The sequence below is a fragment of the Labrus bergylta genome, chromosome 2 (assembly GCF_963930695.1).
Source record: "Labrus bergylta chromosome 2, fLabBer1.1, whole genome shotgun sequence".
Lineage (NCBI taxonomy): Eukaryota > Metazoa > Chordata > Actinopteri > Labriformes > Labridae > Labrus > Labrus bergylta.
The window spans coordinates 30,683,804-30,700,356 of NC_089196.1; the positions used below are offsets into that span (position 1 = coordinate 30,683,804).

The 16,553-nt window shown below is 39.8% G+C and overlaps 3 protein-coding genes across 4 annotated transcripts in view; 1 reads left to right on the forward strand and 2 right to left on the reverse strand.

Moving 5' to 3' along the window:
• Positions 1 to 2,534, forward strand: part of gtf2h3 (general transcription factor IIH, polypeptide 3) — a 6,444-nt gene extending 3,910 nt beyond the window's left edge. The window contains 6 exon segments of the mRNA XM_065951514.1: positions 20 to 41; positions 44 to 72; positions 201 to 269; positions 1,122 to 1,257; positions 1,359 to 1,395; positions 1,527 to 2,534. Of these exon segments, the coding sequence (XP_065807586.1) occupies positions 20 to 41; positions 44 to 72; positions 201 to 269; positions 1,122 to 1,257; positions 1,359 to 1,395; positions 1,527 to 1,596 (363 nt within the window). The 3' untranslated portion in view covers positions 1,597 to 2,534.
• A 1,040-nt stretch (positions 2,535 to 3,574) lies between these two features.
• On the reverse strand, positions 3,575 to 6,078 carry psmd9 (proteasome 26S subunit, non-ATPase 9). 2 transcript variants are annotated; one of them, XM_020655917.3, is made up of 6 exons: positions 5,888 to 6,078; positions 5,698 to 5,794; positions 4,481 to 4,674; positions 4,254 to 4,355; positions 3,940 to 4,028; positions 3,575 to 3,734 (listed from the first exon to the last, which is right to left on the reverse strand). In XM_020655917.3, the coding sequence occupies exons 1-6, from the start codon at positions 6,011 to 6,013 to the stop codon at positions 3,707 to 3,709; spliced, it is 636 nt and encodes a 211-aa protein (XP_020511573.2). In that variant the 5' UTR covers positions 6,014 to 6,078; the 3' UTR covers positions 3,575 to 3,706. The 2 variants fall into 2 exon arrangements, with proteins under 2 accessions (XP_020511573.2, XP_020511571.2); XM_020655915.3 differs by having other exon boundaries at positions 5,698 to 5,797; positions 5,888 to 6,076.
• A 1,586-nt stretch (positions 6,079 to 7,664) lies between these two features.
• Positions 7,665 to 15,469, reverse strand: LOC110000582 (rab5 GDP/GTP exchange factor). Its single transcript, XM_020655907.3, has 9 exons — positions 15,319 to 15,469; positions 14,346 to 14,522; positions 14,015 to 14,142; positions 12,721 to 12,872; positions 12,295 to 12,364; positions 12,062 to 12,197; positions 11,881 to 11,975; positions 10,144 to 10,400; positions 7,665 to 8,791 (listed from the first exon to the last, which is right to left on the reverse strand). Exons 2-9 carry the CDS (start codon positions 14,501 to 14,503, stop codon positions 8,375 to 8,377), a joined length of 1,413 nt encoding a protein of 470 aa, XP_020511563.1. The 5' UTR covers positions 14,504 to 14,522; positions 15,319 to 15,469; the 3' UTR covers positions 7,665 to 8,374.
• Between the last annotated feature and the right edge of the window lie 1,084 nt (positions 15,470 to 16,553).

Genomic DNA, 16,553 nt, shown 5'->3' on the forward strand with positions numbered 1-16,553 from the left:
TTTTTGTGTTGGTAAACAGAATATCCTGATAGATGCCTGTGTGTTGACTCAGAGTCAGGCCTTCTCCAGCAGGTGCGATCCTCTGGACTACATCCTGCACTATGTAGAATCTGAGGACAGCAAACTATAAATGCACCAACATAAAGTCACAATTCACATCACGTTGTCTTGACTTTTAAGCCCTGTTGTTTGTCTTGTAGGCTTGCGATATAACTGGAGGATTGTACCTGAAGATCCCACAGAAACTCGCCCTTGCTCAGTACCTCTTGGTGAGTAACTGTACAACAGAACTGTAACGATTAGACTGCACAGATGAAGCTCAAAATGATGAACTTTTATTTGATAATTGGAATTACAGGATGCCCGTAGCCTAGTGGTTAGTGTCTGAGCAGGCGGCCTAGGTTTCAGGTCCAACCTAGATTTCTGTCTGCTGGCCAAGGAAGTAGGATACAAGAAGAGGACGACAGCTGGATCAAGTCTGTCTGCATGGAAAAGTTAGAGGAGGGAAGCGTCAAGACTTTTAATAGACTGTGAATACATGAATCCAAACCTTTTATATTCTTAATTTAATCAGATATTGTGATGTTTCATTATGATTTTAAAGATATTAGAAATGGCACACATGAAGAGAGACAGGAAATGATGGGAGGAGAGAGTGGGGGGATAACGTGCAGCAAAGGGCAGAGGCCGGATTCAAACACCGGACTGCTACGGCGAGGTCTATAGCCTCTGTACATGGGGCACGGGACATAACCACGAGGCTATCTGATGCCTCAATATCATTATATGAGCGTCTTTCAATAAAATCAGTTATCACAGAATCGCTGTATCGTGATATTATCGTCACCATGGGTATCGCACATTATCGAAGTGTCTTAACGTTCATATTAAGAGTCCCTCCCTTACTCTGGAGGTTTTGATCAAAATGACCATTATAAAAAGATTAAAAGCAGCTCCTTTTAACGTCTGAACCTCACAGACTTGTGACGGTTAATTTGAGAGAAATGTCAGATTCAGACGTAAAGTGTTAAGTCTAGTTTTAGCTCTCAGCTGGAACATGTAAGTATTATTTCTGAGTGTCTGAAGTAAAGTAAAGCTCGTCTTTGTGTTTTTCTGAACAGTGGGTGTTCCTGCCCGACTCGGAGCAGCGCTCACAGCTGGTGCTGCCGCCGCCTGCACACGTGGACTACAGAGCCGCGTGCTTTTGTCATCGTAACCTCATTGAGATCGGTTACGTGTGCTCGGTTTGTCTATCAAGTAAGTGTACTTAAACGCTCCAAAGGACCATGACAGCAGTCTGTATTATGCTGGCTGACGCTGCAGTGATTGTATTTGTTTCTCTTTTTCTTCTCTTCAAGTATTCTGCAACTTCAGCCCGATCTGTACAACCTGCGAGTGAGTCTCTCATTTGAAACTGATTCATTAACACGTTATTCTAAACCTCTCCTCTGACCAGTCGGTGGTTTAAATCTTTAAAAAAAGATGACTTCATTACCTCATTATTTATGTCTGCTTTTTGTTTTTAGGACTGCCTTCAAAATCCAGCTACCCCAGATGGTCAAGCCCAAGAAGAAGAAGCTGAAGCAGGCCACATGACGTTCTCTGGGATCAAACTCGTGTTGTAAATAAAGTTTGTTTACTTTTTAAAACTTGGATCACATCGTTTTGTTTGGTGGACATCTGATACTAACTAAAGGAAATCCTTTAAAGGCCTCTGAGGCAGTGAGGCTGAACGCACATGTAGACGAGGTAAAACATGAACGCTCTTTATTTACAGTGACCTGTTCTCAGAATAGAACTTCATAATTCAATTTTCTAGTGTTGCAGTACTGGAAATCGGCCTTGGTCTCGAGACCATCTGTGGAAGGTCTCGTCTCGGAATCAAAATCATTTTTACTCGCCAGACTCTGGATTTTAAATGAAGACCGGTCAAGACCACGACTGATAGGCTACTTTCCACATCATCACTGTGATTAGAAGGAAAATGCTTCTTTCTTAAACAACAAATAACTTCAATTAATTTTCAGTTTTTCCCCCGGTTACAGCCTTCCTGGTGTTGTGGTCTAAGTTAGTGGCACGCCCCCTTCACAAAAGATGATGATTTTTATTGATATTTATGGTCTCGGTCTATGTCTTGGTCTCAGAGCACTCCGGTCTCGGTCTATGTCTTGGTCTCAGAGCACTCCGGTCTCGGTCTATGTCTTGGTCTTGGTTTTGGTCTCAGAGCACTCTGGTCTCGGTCTATGTCTTGGTCTTGGTTTTGGTCTCAGAGCACTCTGGTCTCGGTCTATGTCTTGGTCTCTGAGCACTCCGGTCTCGGTCTATGTCTTGGTCTTGGTCTTGGTCTTGGTCTCAGAGCACTCCGGTCTCGGTCTATGTCTTGGTCTCGACTACAACACGACCATTTCCCTCTCCAGAGTTTCCAAAGTTCAACACCAACCAAAACATTTCCTTCTTCTTGAAAAAAAACATTTTTTTACAAACCTTTTGTAAATTTGTGATTTTTATCATATCATAAAAAAATATCACATGTTCTGAGACATTTTTGTTAATTCTTTATTTGACGTTTGTACATGAATATACTCTGAAGTGTTCAGATCTGTTTTTTTATTATCAATCAGTGTGATGTGTTGAGGTGGAAACATGTTTCTAAATGGATTCATTGAATCTTGTTCAGCTTTGAAACAAGTTTTAAACTTAAAGAAAACCAGAGGTGTGCATCGTGTATGATCACAACCTGAAGAGAAAAATCACGGGAGTTCACCCGAAACAAATCTATAATAACATCTTGTTTATAGCCTCCTTAAAAAGGGGCGCACAAACTGACCAGTAGGCCAATGGTTCCCAAAGTGGGGGTCGCAAGATTCCCTCCTAAAACATAGAAAAATCAAACTTATCTTATCCTTTATTGAGAAAATTAATCTAAAAAAGTAGTTCTAGAGATGACGAGGTCTGCTTCTTGCGTTTCTTAGAATAAATTACTAAAATAATATTACGTGTAACATAATATAATGCGTTTGGGATGTTGTGTTTTGTGCTGTTGTAATGACAATATTCAGATAGTCATAACAGTGTGAAACATTAAATGTTAAACACCTCCAGGGACACAAGGAGGTCACCAGTGGCTAGCACAGTTATTTTGGGTGAAAAATGTTGGAACCCCTGCACAAGTCTACCGCCACCGGTCCCCTTAATATTGTTTGCAGCTGCAGCACGGGTGAAAAGCCCAAGACAAATTTCTCACTTTGTGAAAGTTAATGAATCATGTTTCATTTTTTTCTCCTCAAATTAAATTTAAAAAGCCTCGATCAGAGTTTTATTATATTCCAAAGTCTCCCGTCATCGTGTTAATGTAAGATCATCACTGACTCACTGCAGAACATTCAAACTGTGTATATCCTGTGTTAACTCCCTTAAATCCTAAATGTTGCTATAACAACAAAATAACTCACTGCACAAACATCAGTGAATGAAATGGGTTGAATGAAGAGACTTTAAGTTAAGCCATGCTCCTGAAGGCATCCACTCCTCAAGTCAACAACCAGGTGTGTGAACAGAAAAGATTCTTGAGAGGTAAAGGAATGATTTTTTATTCAGTAGAAGGTTATATGTATGTGTGTGTGTGTGTGTGTGTGTGAGAGCAGTATGTACAAAGTGTGTTTGAAACCATCCATGGTCTCACGGGGAAAGTGAGTGATGATCGCGTTTATCGATGGATTGGAACAATGTTGCACCTGAAAAAGAAAACAACAAAAATTAGAGAACTTTAATCCATCATGATATTTCTTATGATACAACACACTGGGCCTCTTTTTCCAGGACATTATCGGTGATCATTTAGCATCGTGCCAGTGCACCGATATGTTCCTTTCTGTGGAAGTCAGATTCCAAAGACGTGCAGTTTGGTGTGTGTGAATGAAGCTTTACTGAGTCACCTACCCCAGCAGACCTCGGCCTGACCACCTCTGTGGGGTCAGGCTCATCTGAGCTTTCTGGCCACCCCGGATGACTGAGACGCGTAACAGCTTCTGCAAAACAGAGGTCAGAGACAAGATCACAACACAAAATGACATTAAGTGTGTAACCAGAAATCAGAGGAGTAGAAATCAGTGACTATCTACTGTCCTAACTCTAAATGAAAGCATAAAAAGCCCAAAAATAAACCCTTAAAAAAAGTCCCAAATCATGAACATTTGTTTTATTGCTGCACCAAAACTAAAAAAAAGTAGCTGTATATGATGTCAGTATCGTACCCCTTCACTGTGCTGTACCACGGATGCGATGTTCTGCAGGTTCTGGAAGTTCCCCGTGTTCACCGACCCAAACTCGATGACTTCATCGCCGACCCTGAGCCCCTTTTGGAAAGAAACAACAAAATGTTACTATAGAAACAAGTAAAGCTACGCAGAAAGTCTTTAATTAGAAAAGATACATCTGAAACAACAGCCAGATCGAAAAAGTAAAGTTGCTGTCCACTCACAGCTCCACAGGCAGGGGAGCCTTGGGTCACAGCATCCACCCGAGCAAACGGAGGAGGAAGAGTGACCTGAAGCTCCATGGCGTCGCCCTGAGCTCCAGCCTCGTCCTGCTCCCGCTTTGCTTTCTCTCGAGCGTGCAGTTGGTGCAGAGCTTCTTCGATCTCTACCATGATGGCCTTGTGATCATTCTGCAGGCCTGACGAACAAACAAACGAGCAAAAGTTGATTTTTAAATCTCAGTGTTTAGAAATTAACTTCTGAAAGAGCGTATTCACATTGATGAGGTTAAAAAAATAACTTAAAGCTCCTGTGAGGACATTTCAGTCTGTGTCGATTTTTGTTACTGGTATCATAGTTTCTTCACCAAAACGTCGACATTTTAAATAAAGCAACCCCTGTTGAGCTTACATACGTCACAAAAATCTATGCACGTAAGGACAATTTAACTCAGTACTCTTTTTAACCAGCAGAGGGCGCTACATGATTACATAATTTTGAATTTGCACAAAAAAAATATGCATTGTTAATTAGTAACAATACAACTCCCATATTAAAGGCTTTATATGTGATTGTTTGATCCAGCAGGTGTCGCCCTTGAGCACCTGCATGAAAACAAAACAACTTGCGCTGCATTGTTGTGTTAGCATGCTAATGCTAGCGATCTTTATTATGCTGGTATCTTCACACTGCATGTAAATTTACCTGAAATGAGCGTGATCTAGAAACACAGTTAAGCAGTGAGTACAGTATGTTATTCTTCTTTTCTCTAGTCCCTCAATTAAACAACTTTTATACTCGAGGGGAGGAGTCAGCTGGCTGTCCTGGCGATGTAAACAAACTGAAGATAGGACTCTGAAAACATCACAGACAGTGGGACTCGGGTGTTACACCCATTGTAGACAGTCATGACTCACAGAGTTATTTTCAGAGGATATACTTGATTTCTATTATATTTAAGTGTGAAAAATCAAAGAAAATAATACCAATGTTATTTATATCACCTTTAAAAACAGGTTTACAAAGTGATTTCACTTACAATAAAATAACACAAGGAACAAAAACCACAACAAAACCATCACAAGGCCCTTTTTAAGAACCCATTGTGTGAATGTGTTTTACTACATTAAGGTGACTTGTTGACTTTAAGGAAACAGCTGATTGGTCCTGTGAGCAGGAAGTTGTGACTAAGTGAAAACATTAAAACATTTTATAAACTCACATGAAATATCGTGTCTCGCTGCTCTGATCTGGTATAAATTAACATCTGCTCTGGGGAAGCCCTCTTCGTCAACCAGAGGACCTTCAACCCCGACACCCTGCTGTGAAAAACATGTTTTCATATTTAATCTGTTGATGTGCAGGAGCGTCACAGTGACGTGTTGACGTTTTAAACTGTGAGACACACTTACGTCCTCCAACACGTCGTAATAAGCCTTTATCTGCTCTTCAATGTCATCTTTCTTTTTGACGAGGTTTCTAACGTCCTTCATGGATATCTCAGACTTTCCAGAGCTGTTTTCCTCTGTCATCTTCATGGCTGCTCACTCACTACTCCAGGAAGAATTACAACGGCGTACGTCCTGCGCCTGCGTCATGTAAATATCTGTGACGTCAGGCTTCTTCGTCTTTCTGGTTTATAGCAGTGTGAGCGCGAGGTTACTGCCCCCTACTGGACGGATTTAAGAGAAACAACAGGAGAAATGTTTTTATGTAAGTATACAGAATCAGAATCAGCTTTATTGGCCAGGTATGCTTAAACACACAAGGAATTTTACTTTGGTAAAATGTGCTCTCTTTGTACAAAGGTATAATATCAAATATCAACAATAAACACAAAAATAAACAAATAAGCAAAGACTAATATGTACAAGACTAAATAGGATAATATAAGAATATAGTGCAGTGGTGAGTAGTGCAAAGATGCTGAAGTAAACTTTTTTTTAAAATACTTTATTGCAGGCTGTTTTACTTCATTACAACAAGTTGTCATATTTCATCATCATTTTGTTCATCCTGGCACATTTTATATATATATATATATATATATATATATATATATATATATATATATATATATATTTAAACATACAAGAATACAACATGAAATAAAATAAAAATAGATAAAAATCCAAAGAAAAGGTACAAAGAGAGAAAAGATAATTAAATTAAGATTTAGAGAAGAAGAAATGATACTAATAATAATAAAAAATATATATATATTAATAAAATTAAAATAAAACCGTAAATAGCATGGGGCGGGGGGAGGGGGGGTTGTTCCTTCACTACTCTCTTAATTTAATATAATTTAATTTACATACCTGTTATTATTCTACTTTATCTGTTTCCTTTATCCATTTATGCTGAAGTAAACACGAGGTAGTTTTCACAGTATTTACATTAAAAAGTGTGCGTATCTGATAATTTAAATTAAATAATATATATATATATTCTGCTAAGAGAATTGTAACATTGTATATGTTCATTCATTGTGACAGTTTTGTTCCAGGGTTACTTCACAGCGACAGGTCTGACACTCTGTGACTGTTTAACGTTCATCAGAGTGACAGCCTGGGGGAAGATATTGTTGTTATGGCGGGTTGTTTAGGCGTACAGTGTTCTGTAACGCTGTCTGGAGGGGAGGAGTTTGAGAAGTTTGTGTTCGGGGTGTGAGGAGTCTGCAGTGATACTACCTGCCCGTTTCCTGGCCCGGGACTGGTATAAGCAGTGGTTATAAAAATAGACATGTAGGTGGCGGTGCTATTTATTTAAGTGTTGTTTAATTATTTTAAAACATTTTCTTTACTTAGACCAGATTTTTGACATTTTCTTTAACTATTTATTCATTTTTTGGTTAATTTAGTTTTGCATAGTTAATATTTTTGTTAGGTATTTTGGTAACACTGCTAGCACCTGAGGTTATATTAGGTAAGAAGGCAGGGAGAGGTAGCAGGAGCTAGGATTTTCTTAGTTTTTCTGTATGCTTGCATGCTTTTTGTCCCAAATAAAGCATCAGAAACAAAGATATTTTGCATGGACAAAGAATATCTGCGTACACCACATGAAAATCAGCAAGTTAGTAAGAAGTTTATCTGTTTTCATACCCGATGTTTTAAACACGACTCAGGTTGGCGACATGTTCTATAAAAAAAGTGTCTGATCATAAAAAGAAAAAGACAACAAGTCATATTGGTAAATCATATAAGTGACTTTAATATCATATTTCATAAAATAATTACATAAAATCTTTAATCCTTTAATTTCTTCAGAGACCCTTCAATAGTTGTGAGCAGCGGGCACCTTCTGGAAACATACAGACAGTAAAATGTGTGACAAATAGCTTTCACCCAGGTTTGTTATCTCTGTACAGACAATGAAGGCAGCTTATCGGGAACCGTTACACAGAACTGAAAAAACATTTGAATGAACACACCCCCTGACCAGTTATCTAACATTTCTCCGGCAGTGTACGTTTTAATTTCACAGTAATCTACAGATAGGCACGACGGTACAGGCTGTTAATAAAGTGAATATCAAACAAACCCTCCTTAAGTCTAAGGTGGCGTAAGTGCTGAGTACCCTGAGTGCTTTCATTTTAATTATGATCTGTTTCTAAAACTCAACGTGTTTTTTTTTTTTGTTGTTTTTTTTTTTTAAATGGTCTTCACCTTGGAACGGGATACAAGTGCAACTCGTGTTTAAAAACAGTCATTAAAAACTTCTCTGTGCTCAGCGACGCTGCCTTCTGTGAGACGTTTTCCTTCATGTTTCTGTGGTTTCAACTTGTGCAAGTGTGGCATCAGAATAAACATCGCTATTTGTACTGCAGCCTGAAAACGTTACTGCTGATGATTGCAAAGAGTCAAGTACCAGGTTAGGTGTTTTTAATATTGATATGGCTAACAGTCTGTGTCTTTTGGACCTGCCTGTTTATCCTTAAGCACCAGCACAGACGGCTCCTCGTTAGCCCCCTGCTTCGATGCATTACTAGATGAGGATGAAGTATCTAGTGAGAGCTCAGTCTGAGCCGTAATCTCCTTCTGTACGAGAGCAAACTGAGCCGTCGCTTCATCCAGCTGGAAATTAACTGCTTGGACCCACTCCTGTAGCTGCATGTTGAGAGCATCCATCCCTTGGTCCAGCTTCTCCTGTCTGCCCTGTAGCTCTTGTAACAGGTGTTGTGTGTCGTTAGCGATCTGCAGCCTCTTGGTCCTGACGGCAGGAGCGCGTCGACGCAGCATGTAGCCGTCGAACTCTTCTGGACTGAGGTTGAGTGCTGGTCCGTCCAGCTTTTCAATGAAGGCCACCGCACAAGACTAAGATGGGGTGGGGGGGGTGGGGGACGACGACATGGGAAAAGGCATGAGTGACCAGCAGACATTGTTAAGACAGAAACCTGCACACTGGCTTGCACCAAAATGTAGCTAAGCTTGAGCTAAACTTCTCATTTCAGCTGAGATAGTTCCAATGTAGGCATCTAAATCTGACATTTAGAAGGTTTAAAGTCGTCCAGAAAATACTGCCGTCAGGGTGTATCGTTGTGAAAGGTGGGATCACTTGGAGGGACGGGAAGGAGCAGGAGTTTTAGCTGCTGTTTGGTCTGGGCAGTGATGACTATGTTTTGTTTTGAGCTGAGATCATTTCATCCTCCCAATACAGAGTGCCGTTAAATCACTTTATGTTATAGTTATATATTTCACCACTCCTTTTTTTAATACTAGCTCAGGGTTCCCACTCTTTTCCAGGACATTCTCAGCGATGATCAGCTGGTATGACAGTCCGTGATCGTGCCACACCAATATGAAGTGTCTTTAACAAGACTAATCACACCCACTGTGAGCTACCGCTACAAAGCTATGTTGATGTGCTGACCTCAAACTGAGGAGAAAACACAAGTTTACCTGACAGTTGTTGCCACAATTTACTCTCATGGTGTATTTTTCTCTTTTTGTGAAGGATCTTTTCGCTCCATCCTCTCAACTAAATTGTAAATAAATATCCACTTCTGACACGAGGGGGAGGCGGAGCCATTAGATTATCTATAGACTTCCATTCGATCTGCGTTGTGGATTAATGTAACAAATAAATACTTTTATTAACGTGTGGCGGTGAAAATGTCCAACTCTGTAGGAGAGTGTTGGAATAATTGTCCAGGACATTTTACTTTTCTCTCGTTTACCAGTACTGGAAAATTAGTCAACTGTTTTCTAGGTTTTCCAGGACGAGTGGGAACCCTGTAGCTGTTGATTATAAGTGTGGCTTTAGTTATCACCTAATCATAATTATGTTATATTATTGCAAACTTTTTCTTTGCTGTTTGTTGATTCACAGCAGTAAATGTAAATTATTTTCAGCAGTGAGTCTGTTAAGGACAGTTGGACACACGAGGCAGAACTGAAACAAACATTAAGAAAAAGGCTTTCCACTGATAGGTCACATGAAGTGGTAACGTCGTGTCAGCAACAATATTTTGGTTAGTTTGGACTTTACGCTCCACAAGTTTAGATGAACGTTATGTCCCTTTGGTGCAAACAAAAAACTGAAACAACCCAAGTTACAAACTGACTGTTCTTATGTATGATTCAGTGTGGACTCAAACTCAAACATAGCAGGTGCAACAGGCCACATGGTGTGTAACGCTGGATGAGTAAGTGGGCTATAAACGTACCAAATTTGTGAAATAGTAGCCGCTCTCTCCGGCCATCAGACTGTGAGGGAGTCCAAAGCGAATCACGTACTGCATGTTGGAGTGAAGGCGAGGTGGATTGGCCTTCAGCACCACGTAGATCAGGCCTGACAGGAAGTCGTCGGCGTTGGCGGGCTCACTGTTCGAGGAGGAGAGCGCTTCAAAGACATGTTGACTGCATTTGGACACACATGCAAGTTTGTCCTGTGGCGCTCTTTTGGCGTCCATTTCAATTATGGCTGTTAAAAATAAAATAAAAAAAACAGAGGGCGGGAGAACAAAAGGAGCATCTCAGTCAAAATAATGAAGACTCAGTATAAGACAAAACAAACATCATGGGCTGATGAGTTTAAAGGAGTAATTCAACATTTGGGGAAACACTTGTTTACTTTATTAAAGAGAGAGAAAGACGAGAAGACCGACAGCACTATAATTAATCCATCATCTATACAGGCTCACAGAGGAACTGAAGAAAATCCCAGCTGTCATTGGGCGAAAGGTGGTTTATGATATGATACGACATGACACAACACAATATGATATGATACTCTTATTTGTCCCATTAGGAATGTTTATCTTGGACTCAATGGAATGGCAATACACAAGATATACCTGGATTTGTTTTTCTCTCTGAAGAAATAACAAAAGCAACGTTGGTTATAAGTCAAAAGCACAAAGGCCAAATGTCCCACTTTTAAAGACAGCCTGCAGCACAATGTCAACATGAACACGAAGAGAAGCACATACCAATGAAAACCACACACACAACAGAATGTACTCTGTATAAGACACAACACAACTAAGCGAAAAAAGGCAAGAATACAGGACACTATACCACAACCCATACAGCCTTAAGAACCATTATTCAAAATTATGATCAAGGCAAAGACACCACTCAAAGACACCACTTGCAGGAATTTTTTCACTTCTGTTTGAGAACAATAAATCAATCAAAGTCGATCTTGAAGGATTCTTCAAGTTGGGCCTGGTGGGTTCATTAATTAATTGGGTTAAAGTGAGACTGGACGAGATTTCCTTCAGGTAATCAGAGCTTTTGGTCAACCAATCCAAGTTTAGATCACTCATAACTATGATTTCAGAGTTTGTATACTGAGAGAGTAATTCAGCTAGACAGCCAATAGACCTAGTTTCAGCTGATGGGGGGGGGGTCTATAAATCTCTATTATAACAAACTAATTATTTGAATTAGTCATTTACCTTTAAAGCTAGGAATTCAAAGCAATTAAGCACAGAAACTGCATGTAAAACAGAAACAGAAAAACACATGCACAGGGAGAACATTTAAAGTCCACACAAAAAGGCGCCTGAGCCGTCTGGGATTCAGACCGTGAAAGCTTCTTTCTGTGAGGCAACAGCGTAAAGCCCCCTTTGTGTAATACCTGCCTCTGTATTTGTACATTTTCTGGTGTGCATTGGTTTTTTTCTGTTTCTTTATTCGATTGCTATTTTGATTAAACCGTTTTCTCCATTTATATTTCAGTTTCCTTTATATTCATTCACCTGTTTAAATTGAGCAAACTCACAAAAGACTTCTCACACCTTCGTCTCTACACATGGAGTGACAATAAACATCTTCAACTAGGAGATATGACTACAACATAGATCTTCTCATCTAACTCTTCTCCAGGAAGCAAAAAAAGCACATTTCCCCAAAATGTTGAATTCTTTCCTTCAGTCTGCCCCTTTAAATCACCTCACCTGTTATCGCCGGTAGAAAGGGGTCGCCCGTGACCAGAGTCTGTTTATCAGGAAAAGGCACACTCAGCATCTGTGGAGTTACCCAGCTTAAGGAGCTGCACAAAGTGTAAAGCAGGGTGTTAGATTAGATGTTTTGATCACAAGAAAAGAAGAAATCTTGCCTCTTTCATATGAGGATTACCGTATCCTCCTCTGGAGAATGAGGTCCTTCTGTTCATCGTCACAGCTGTCGTGGCAGAAAACCCATTTGTGCAGCCGAGTCATGATTAGCTTCTCCACATGCTCCATGATCTGAGTGACCTGAGCCTCAGGGAAAGCTGGAATTAAAAAACAAACTCAAAAGTCATTAAATACCGTCATGATAATAGCAAAGGCAGCTCCCAAAAAAAAAAAAAAAAAAAGACTCCTACTTACTGCTAAAATATTCAGCAAAAGACTGGTAGAAATCTTGCACGAGGTCTGACTGCTTCTGAACCGGCAGATGCTGCAGAGACAAGAATCAATGATCACACAGCTGTGATATAACATTCAGTAAATGGTCACTGGTCACATCTTGTATTGTGCTTTTCTAATTAGGTTTCAGTGTCTTGCCCAGGGACACATCAGACATGTGGCTGCAGGAGCTGGGGACAAACCCCCTCCCCACCTTCCACTGAGCCACCGCCCGTTAGTTCAATAATTACCACAAAGACTGTTCATGATCACGTACTTTACTGAAACTCTTGTTCAACAACTTACAGCACCCTCTTGCGCCCCCTGTCCCCCATTAACAGTATCGGACATAACACTTAACACCGCCTCCCCAGTAGAGTAATGAGAATTCATCAAACAGATACGTACATGATAAGCCTCCATTGTGTTGAGGAAAGCTGTACATCTGGACTGCAAGCGCTGAGAGGAAGGGCTTCGAAGTATCTTTAGGAAACCAGGAAAATCCCGGGGCTCGAGGCTCTGAAAGGCTTTTAACACGTTTGCATGGCTTTCTGGAGACTCTGCAGGGACACAATAAAAGAGTTGTTATCCATGAAAATACATTCATGTTCTTTTAACTGAAACATTCATAATCAAAGAGACTCCATTTTTTAACTTGCTCAATCACTACAAGGGGACCAAAGATCACCAGAGACACCCTGGTGCTTTCACAGGCAGCAGTTCATTCAGGCTGGTTGTCAGATTTATTATAATATCACTTTCTCCATTATAAGGGCACTTCTCTACACACACATAGGCACAAGGAAGCCTTTCTGTGTGCTGGAAAATAAAGGAAATTACCTGGTATTTACTGGAGTTTTATCTTATTTCATAACTAGATATTATGTCCTCAGGTTGCTCGGATGTTAAGTAACTGGGGGAAATCTTATTAAACAGTGTTGGTAATTAATGCATGTGATGGCTTCAAACAAAATCAATTAGGTAAGCCGTTGCTGAGTGGGTTTAACACGCTATCAAATAAAAACAAAAGGCAGCCGCGGATCCAAAGTCAACTTATAAGCCACATTTATTAATAGAAAACTTATCGGCAAAAACTAAACTTCACAAAATAAAATAAACAAATCAGATCGCTATATCACGTATATCCTAAGCGGCCCTTCGTAGTCAAAAAAAACTGTTCCGCTTCCCCACTCTCACCCTCACCCCAGGTGTCGTAAATCAACTTAAGTTACACTGCCGATACGCCGCGGCTCCGCCCCCAAAGAGGGAGAAATAACACACAAATACCCCCAAATCAATTAACATAATGTAAAACTAAAATAAACAATAATATAAACAAATAATTCTAAAGTCATTAATGTTTGGCTCTTTTCTATTTTTTAAACTGTAAATAATTCATATGGCCATTTGGCCACAACACTGCACATTAACACTGCACATTAAAAATTTAGAAAAATCTGAAACCACTTGTTGTCAAATGTTCGTTCTGCCTGACAGTTCCCTCAAGACAATGGGGACGTCACAACCTAAAAACAACCTTCTGTTCTGCTACCTGACTCAGCAGTTTGGAGTGTTCATATTCTAGTCATTCATTAGTTTTTCTATCATATTTACTTTTATTTTACCTTCAGATAACGTAGCTAGAATTATAGCGGATACTTTTTTTGACTGGATGGAGTCGAGATCAACTGAACTCGTCTACCTTGACGTTTGGGAGGCGATGGGTTGCCCCAGAAGAGTCTCCTCATCGTGTTGATGCGACGACCTTTCTCAGTACTTTTCTTCTCCTCGAATTTGGAGAAGGTGAGCGGAGTTCCATCATTGGTCGACCTGCAAGAAATAAAAACATTTGCCATCAAAAATAAACACAGTTTGAACGAATAACACTTCAGTTAACCTGGGCTAGATTGTTTTAAAAGACAGTAAACACAACCCTTTTGTTACTTTGCCTTTAACCTTGTCGAAGCTGACTGAAGTAAAATGAAGTAGAAGCTCTCTTACGTCCGAGTGAAACTGATAATGGATGGTTTTACCTCGTGTCCTCTCTCTGGTCAGCAGCTGGACGTGCTCGCTCTCTCCAGCACTTGGAGCAGAAACCTTGCCACGCAGGGTTTCCATAATAACCACAGGCGTTCTTGCAGAGCAGCTCCTGCTGAGAAACTCTGATTCCTCTTTGCTTATCAGTCCACATTGTAGGATCTTGAATACTTCTGTAAGAAAAAGACTTCATGTCAACCACAAACAATGTCTAACATACTCTACAGGCCCATTGCAACGCCCAAGAAAATCCAGTTTGCCTCTCCTGTCCAGCTGTTTAAAGGTTTAAGTAGATGCAGCGATGAACACTCATCAAAGGTCATATTTGAGAGTCAAATTCTTCTTCTATGAAAAATACTTTAACATAAAACAGAATATTTGTATGTATAACAATAACACAAGAGGAATAAAAGTTCAAGTTATCAAGTAGTTTTTCTGCCAGTAGCTTAAAAAACAAGTTTCCACTCACAACTTGTCATGGAAAAAGGTTTGAGCTACATACCTCCTCATAAAGGAAAACAAAGAAAGAGTCTTTTACCCTCTTTATCCTGCAGAAGTTCTTTCTCCTGTAGAGTATTTACATCCTTTAAACTCTCTTATAAGACTGGTTTAAGCTGTTTGGAAACATTTTCACAACATCTAATGCAGCCCAGAAGCCTAACACAAGCTGAATTACACTTTACACTGTTGAACTTTGGTCATATTCCCATATTGAGAGAACAATTAAGAGTTTCTGAAAGTTGATTAAAGTGTTGGCTAACGCTGTTAGCTGTTAGCTGTTAGCTGGTTGGCTGACAGTCAGCTGAGGGGATCACAGAACCGGCGGCTAATGTTAGCTTACATCGTGTGGGTAAAGCTCAAGAGTCAAACTGTTTACACGTAAATTTACACCGACGAACGAATTCAGATTGTGTCGCAGTTTAGAAACGACACTCATGAAGTTGTTTTAATGATTAAAGTGCTCCTCACCTGTCAGCAGTACGTTAATTGACCGTCGAGCGCTTCCTCCTTAATCATGAGAGCAACGCATCCGGGTACTTTGCCCAAACGATGCCGGCCCCGCCCCTTTCCCCTTAACACTTTAAACCCGGTCGTAACTTAGAAACATCATCGACAGTGAAGCTCCTCTTCTCCCTCCGTCGATGGGTTCACCTTTTTTTTTTTTTTTTAAATGAAAAGTGGGAAAGTTTTTTTGTTTTTTAATTGAATTAAAAAACAAAAACTTGATCCGACCAAAGCCAGGCCACAAATCAGCTGCTTCAATCAAAACCCGTGAAACCGGAAAAGCGTCGTGGAAACAGAAAAGTGGAAACGTTGTTGTTGTTTTCAAAAAGCACAACCCTCTCTGCGAGTTTTATCGGTTCACTGCTTCAAATAGCATTTAATAAAACATAAAATAATATGTGAATTCCCCCTGGTGGGCGGACGAACTTTGTAGCCGATACAATTTATTATTTGTGGAAAATAACATAAAGTTAGTCAATGACCGGCCGACAGTGCAGGGACAGCCGCCCATTGGTTATATTTTCATAATGACAGTTGGCTGGCCCAATCACGTCTCTTTCAATGGCTCTGACTCCACCCCCTCTCAGCTTCTCGAAGTGACGTCACCGCCATATTAAAAAGTATGTTTCTGCGTCAGAATGATCAGTCTTTGCGTTCAAAGATATTACAAAATGACTCTGCGGTCCCTGCAGCAGATCTGCAGCACAGGCACTGCAGCAACTATACTTATAGTATTCTCTATTTTATGGATAATTTAAACCCTTCAGTTACTGACATGGTAAATGTTATTTTACTCATGAGTAAATATCATATTCAGTGTAGTAAGTGGAGAAACAGCAAACCCTCCTTTGACTGGTTTATAAATGATTTCAAATATTTTTTCTTATCTCTGAGAAAAATGAAATCTAGCAGGATTGCTAGAAAGATTAGTGCTGACTTGTTCTTGTTGTTTTGACTTCTGGCCCTTGTTGAATTTTTTTTTGTCCTTGCTCCAGTTTGTTGTCTGCTTACATTTGCCTGATGTTTACTTTTGGAAAAGTTAGATTTATTTATTTATTTTATATATAATCCCCCCCTAGTCTTGATTTATGTTTGATTTAACTTGTTCCTGTGTATTTTGCTGTTGTATGTTCATCCTCTTTAAGAGTTTGTATAAACATTTTTTGTATATGTTAAATTTGTCAATAAAGACGGTTAAA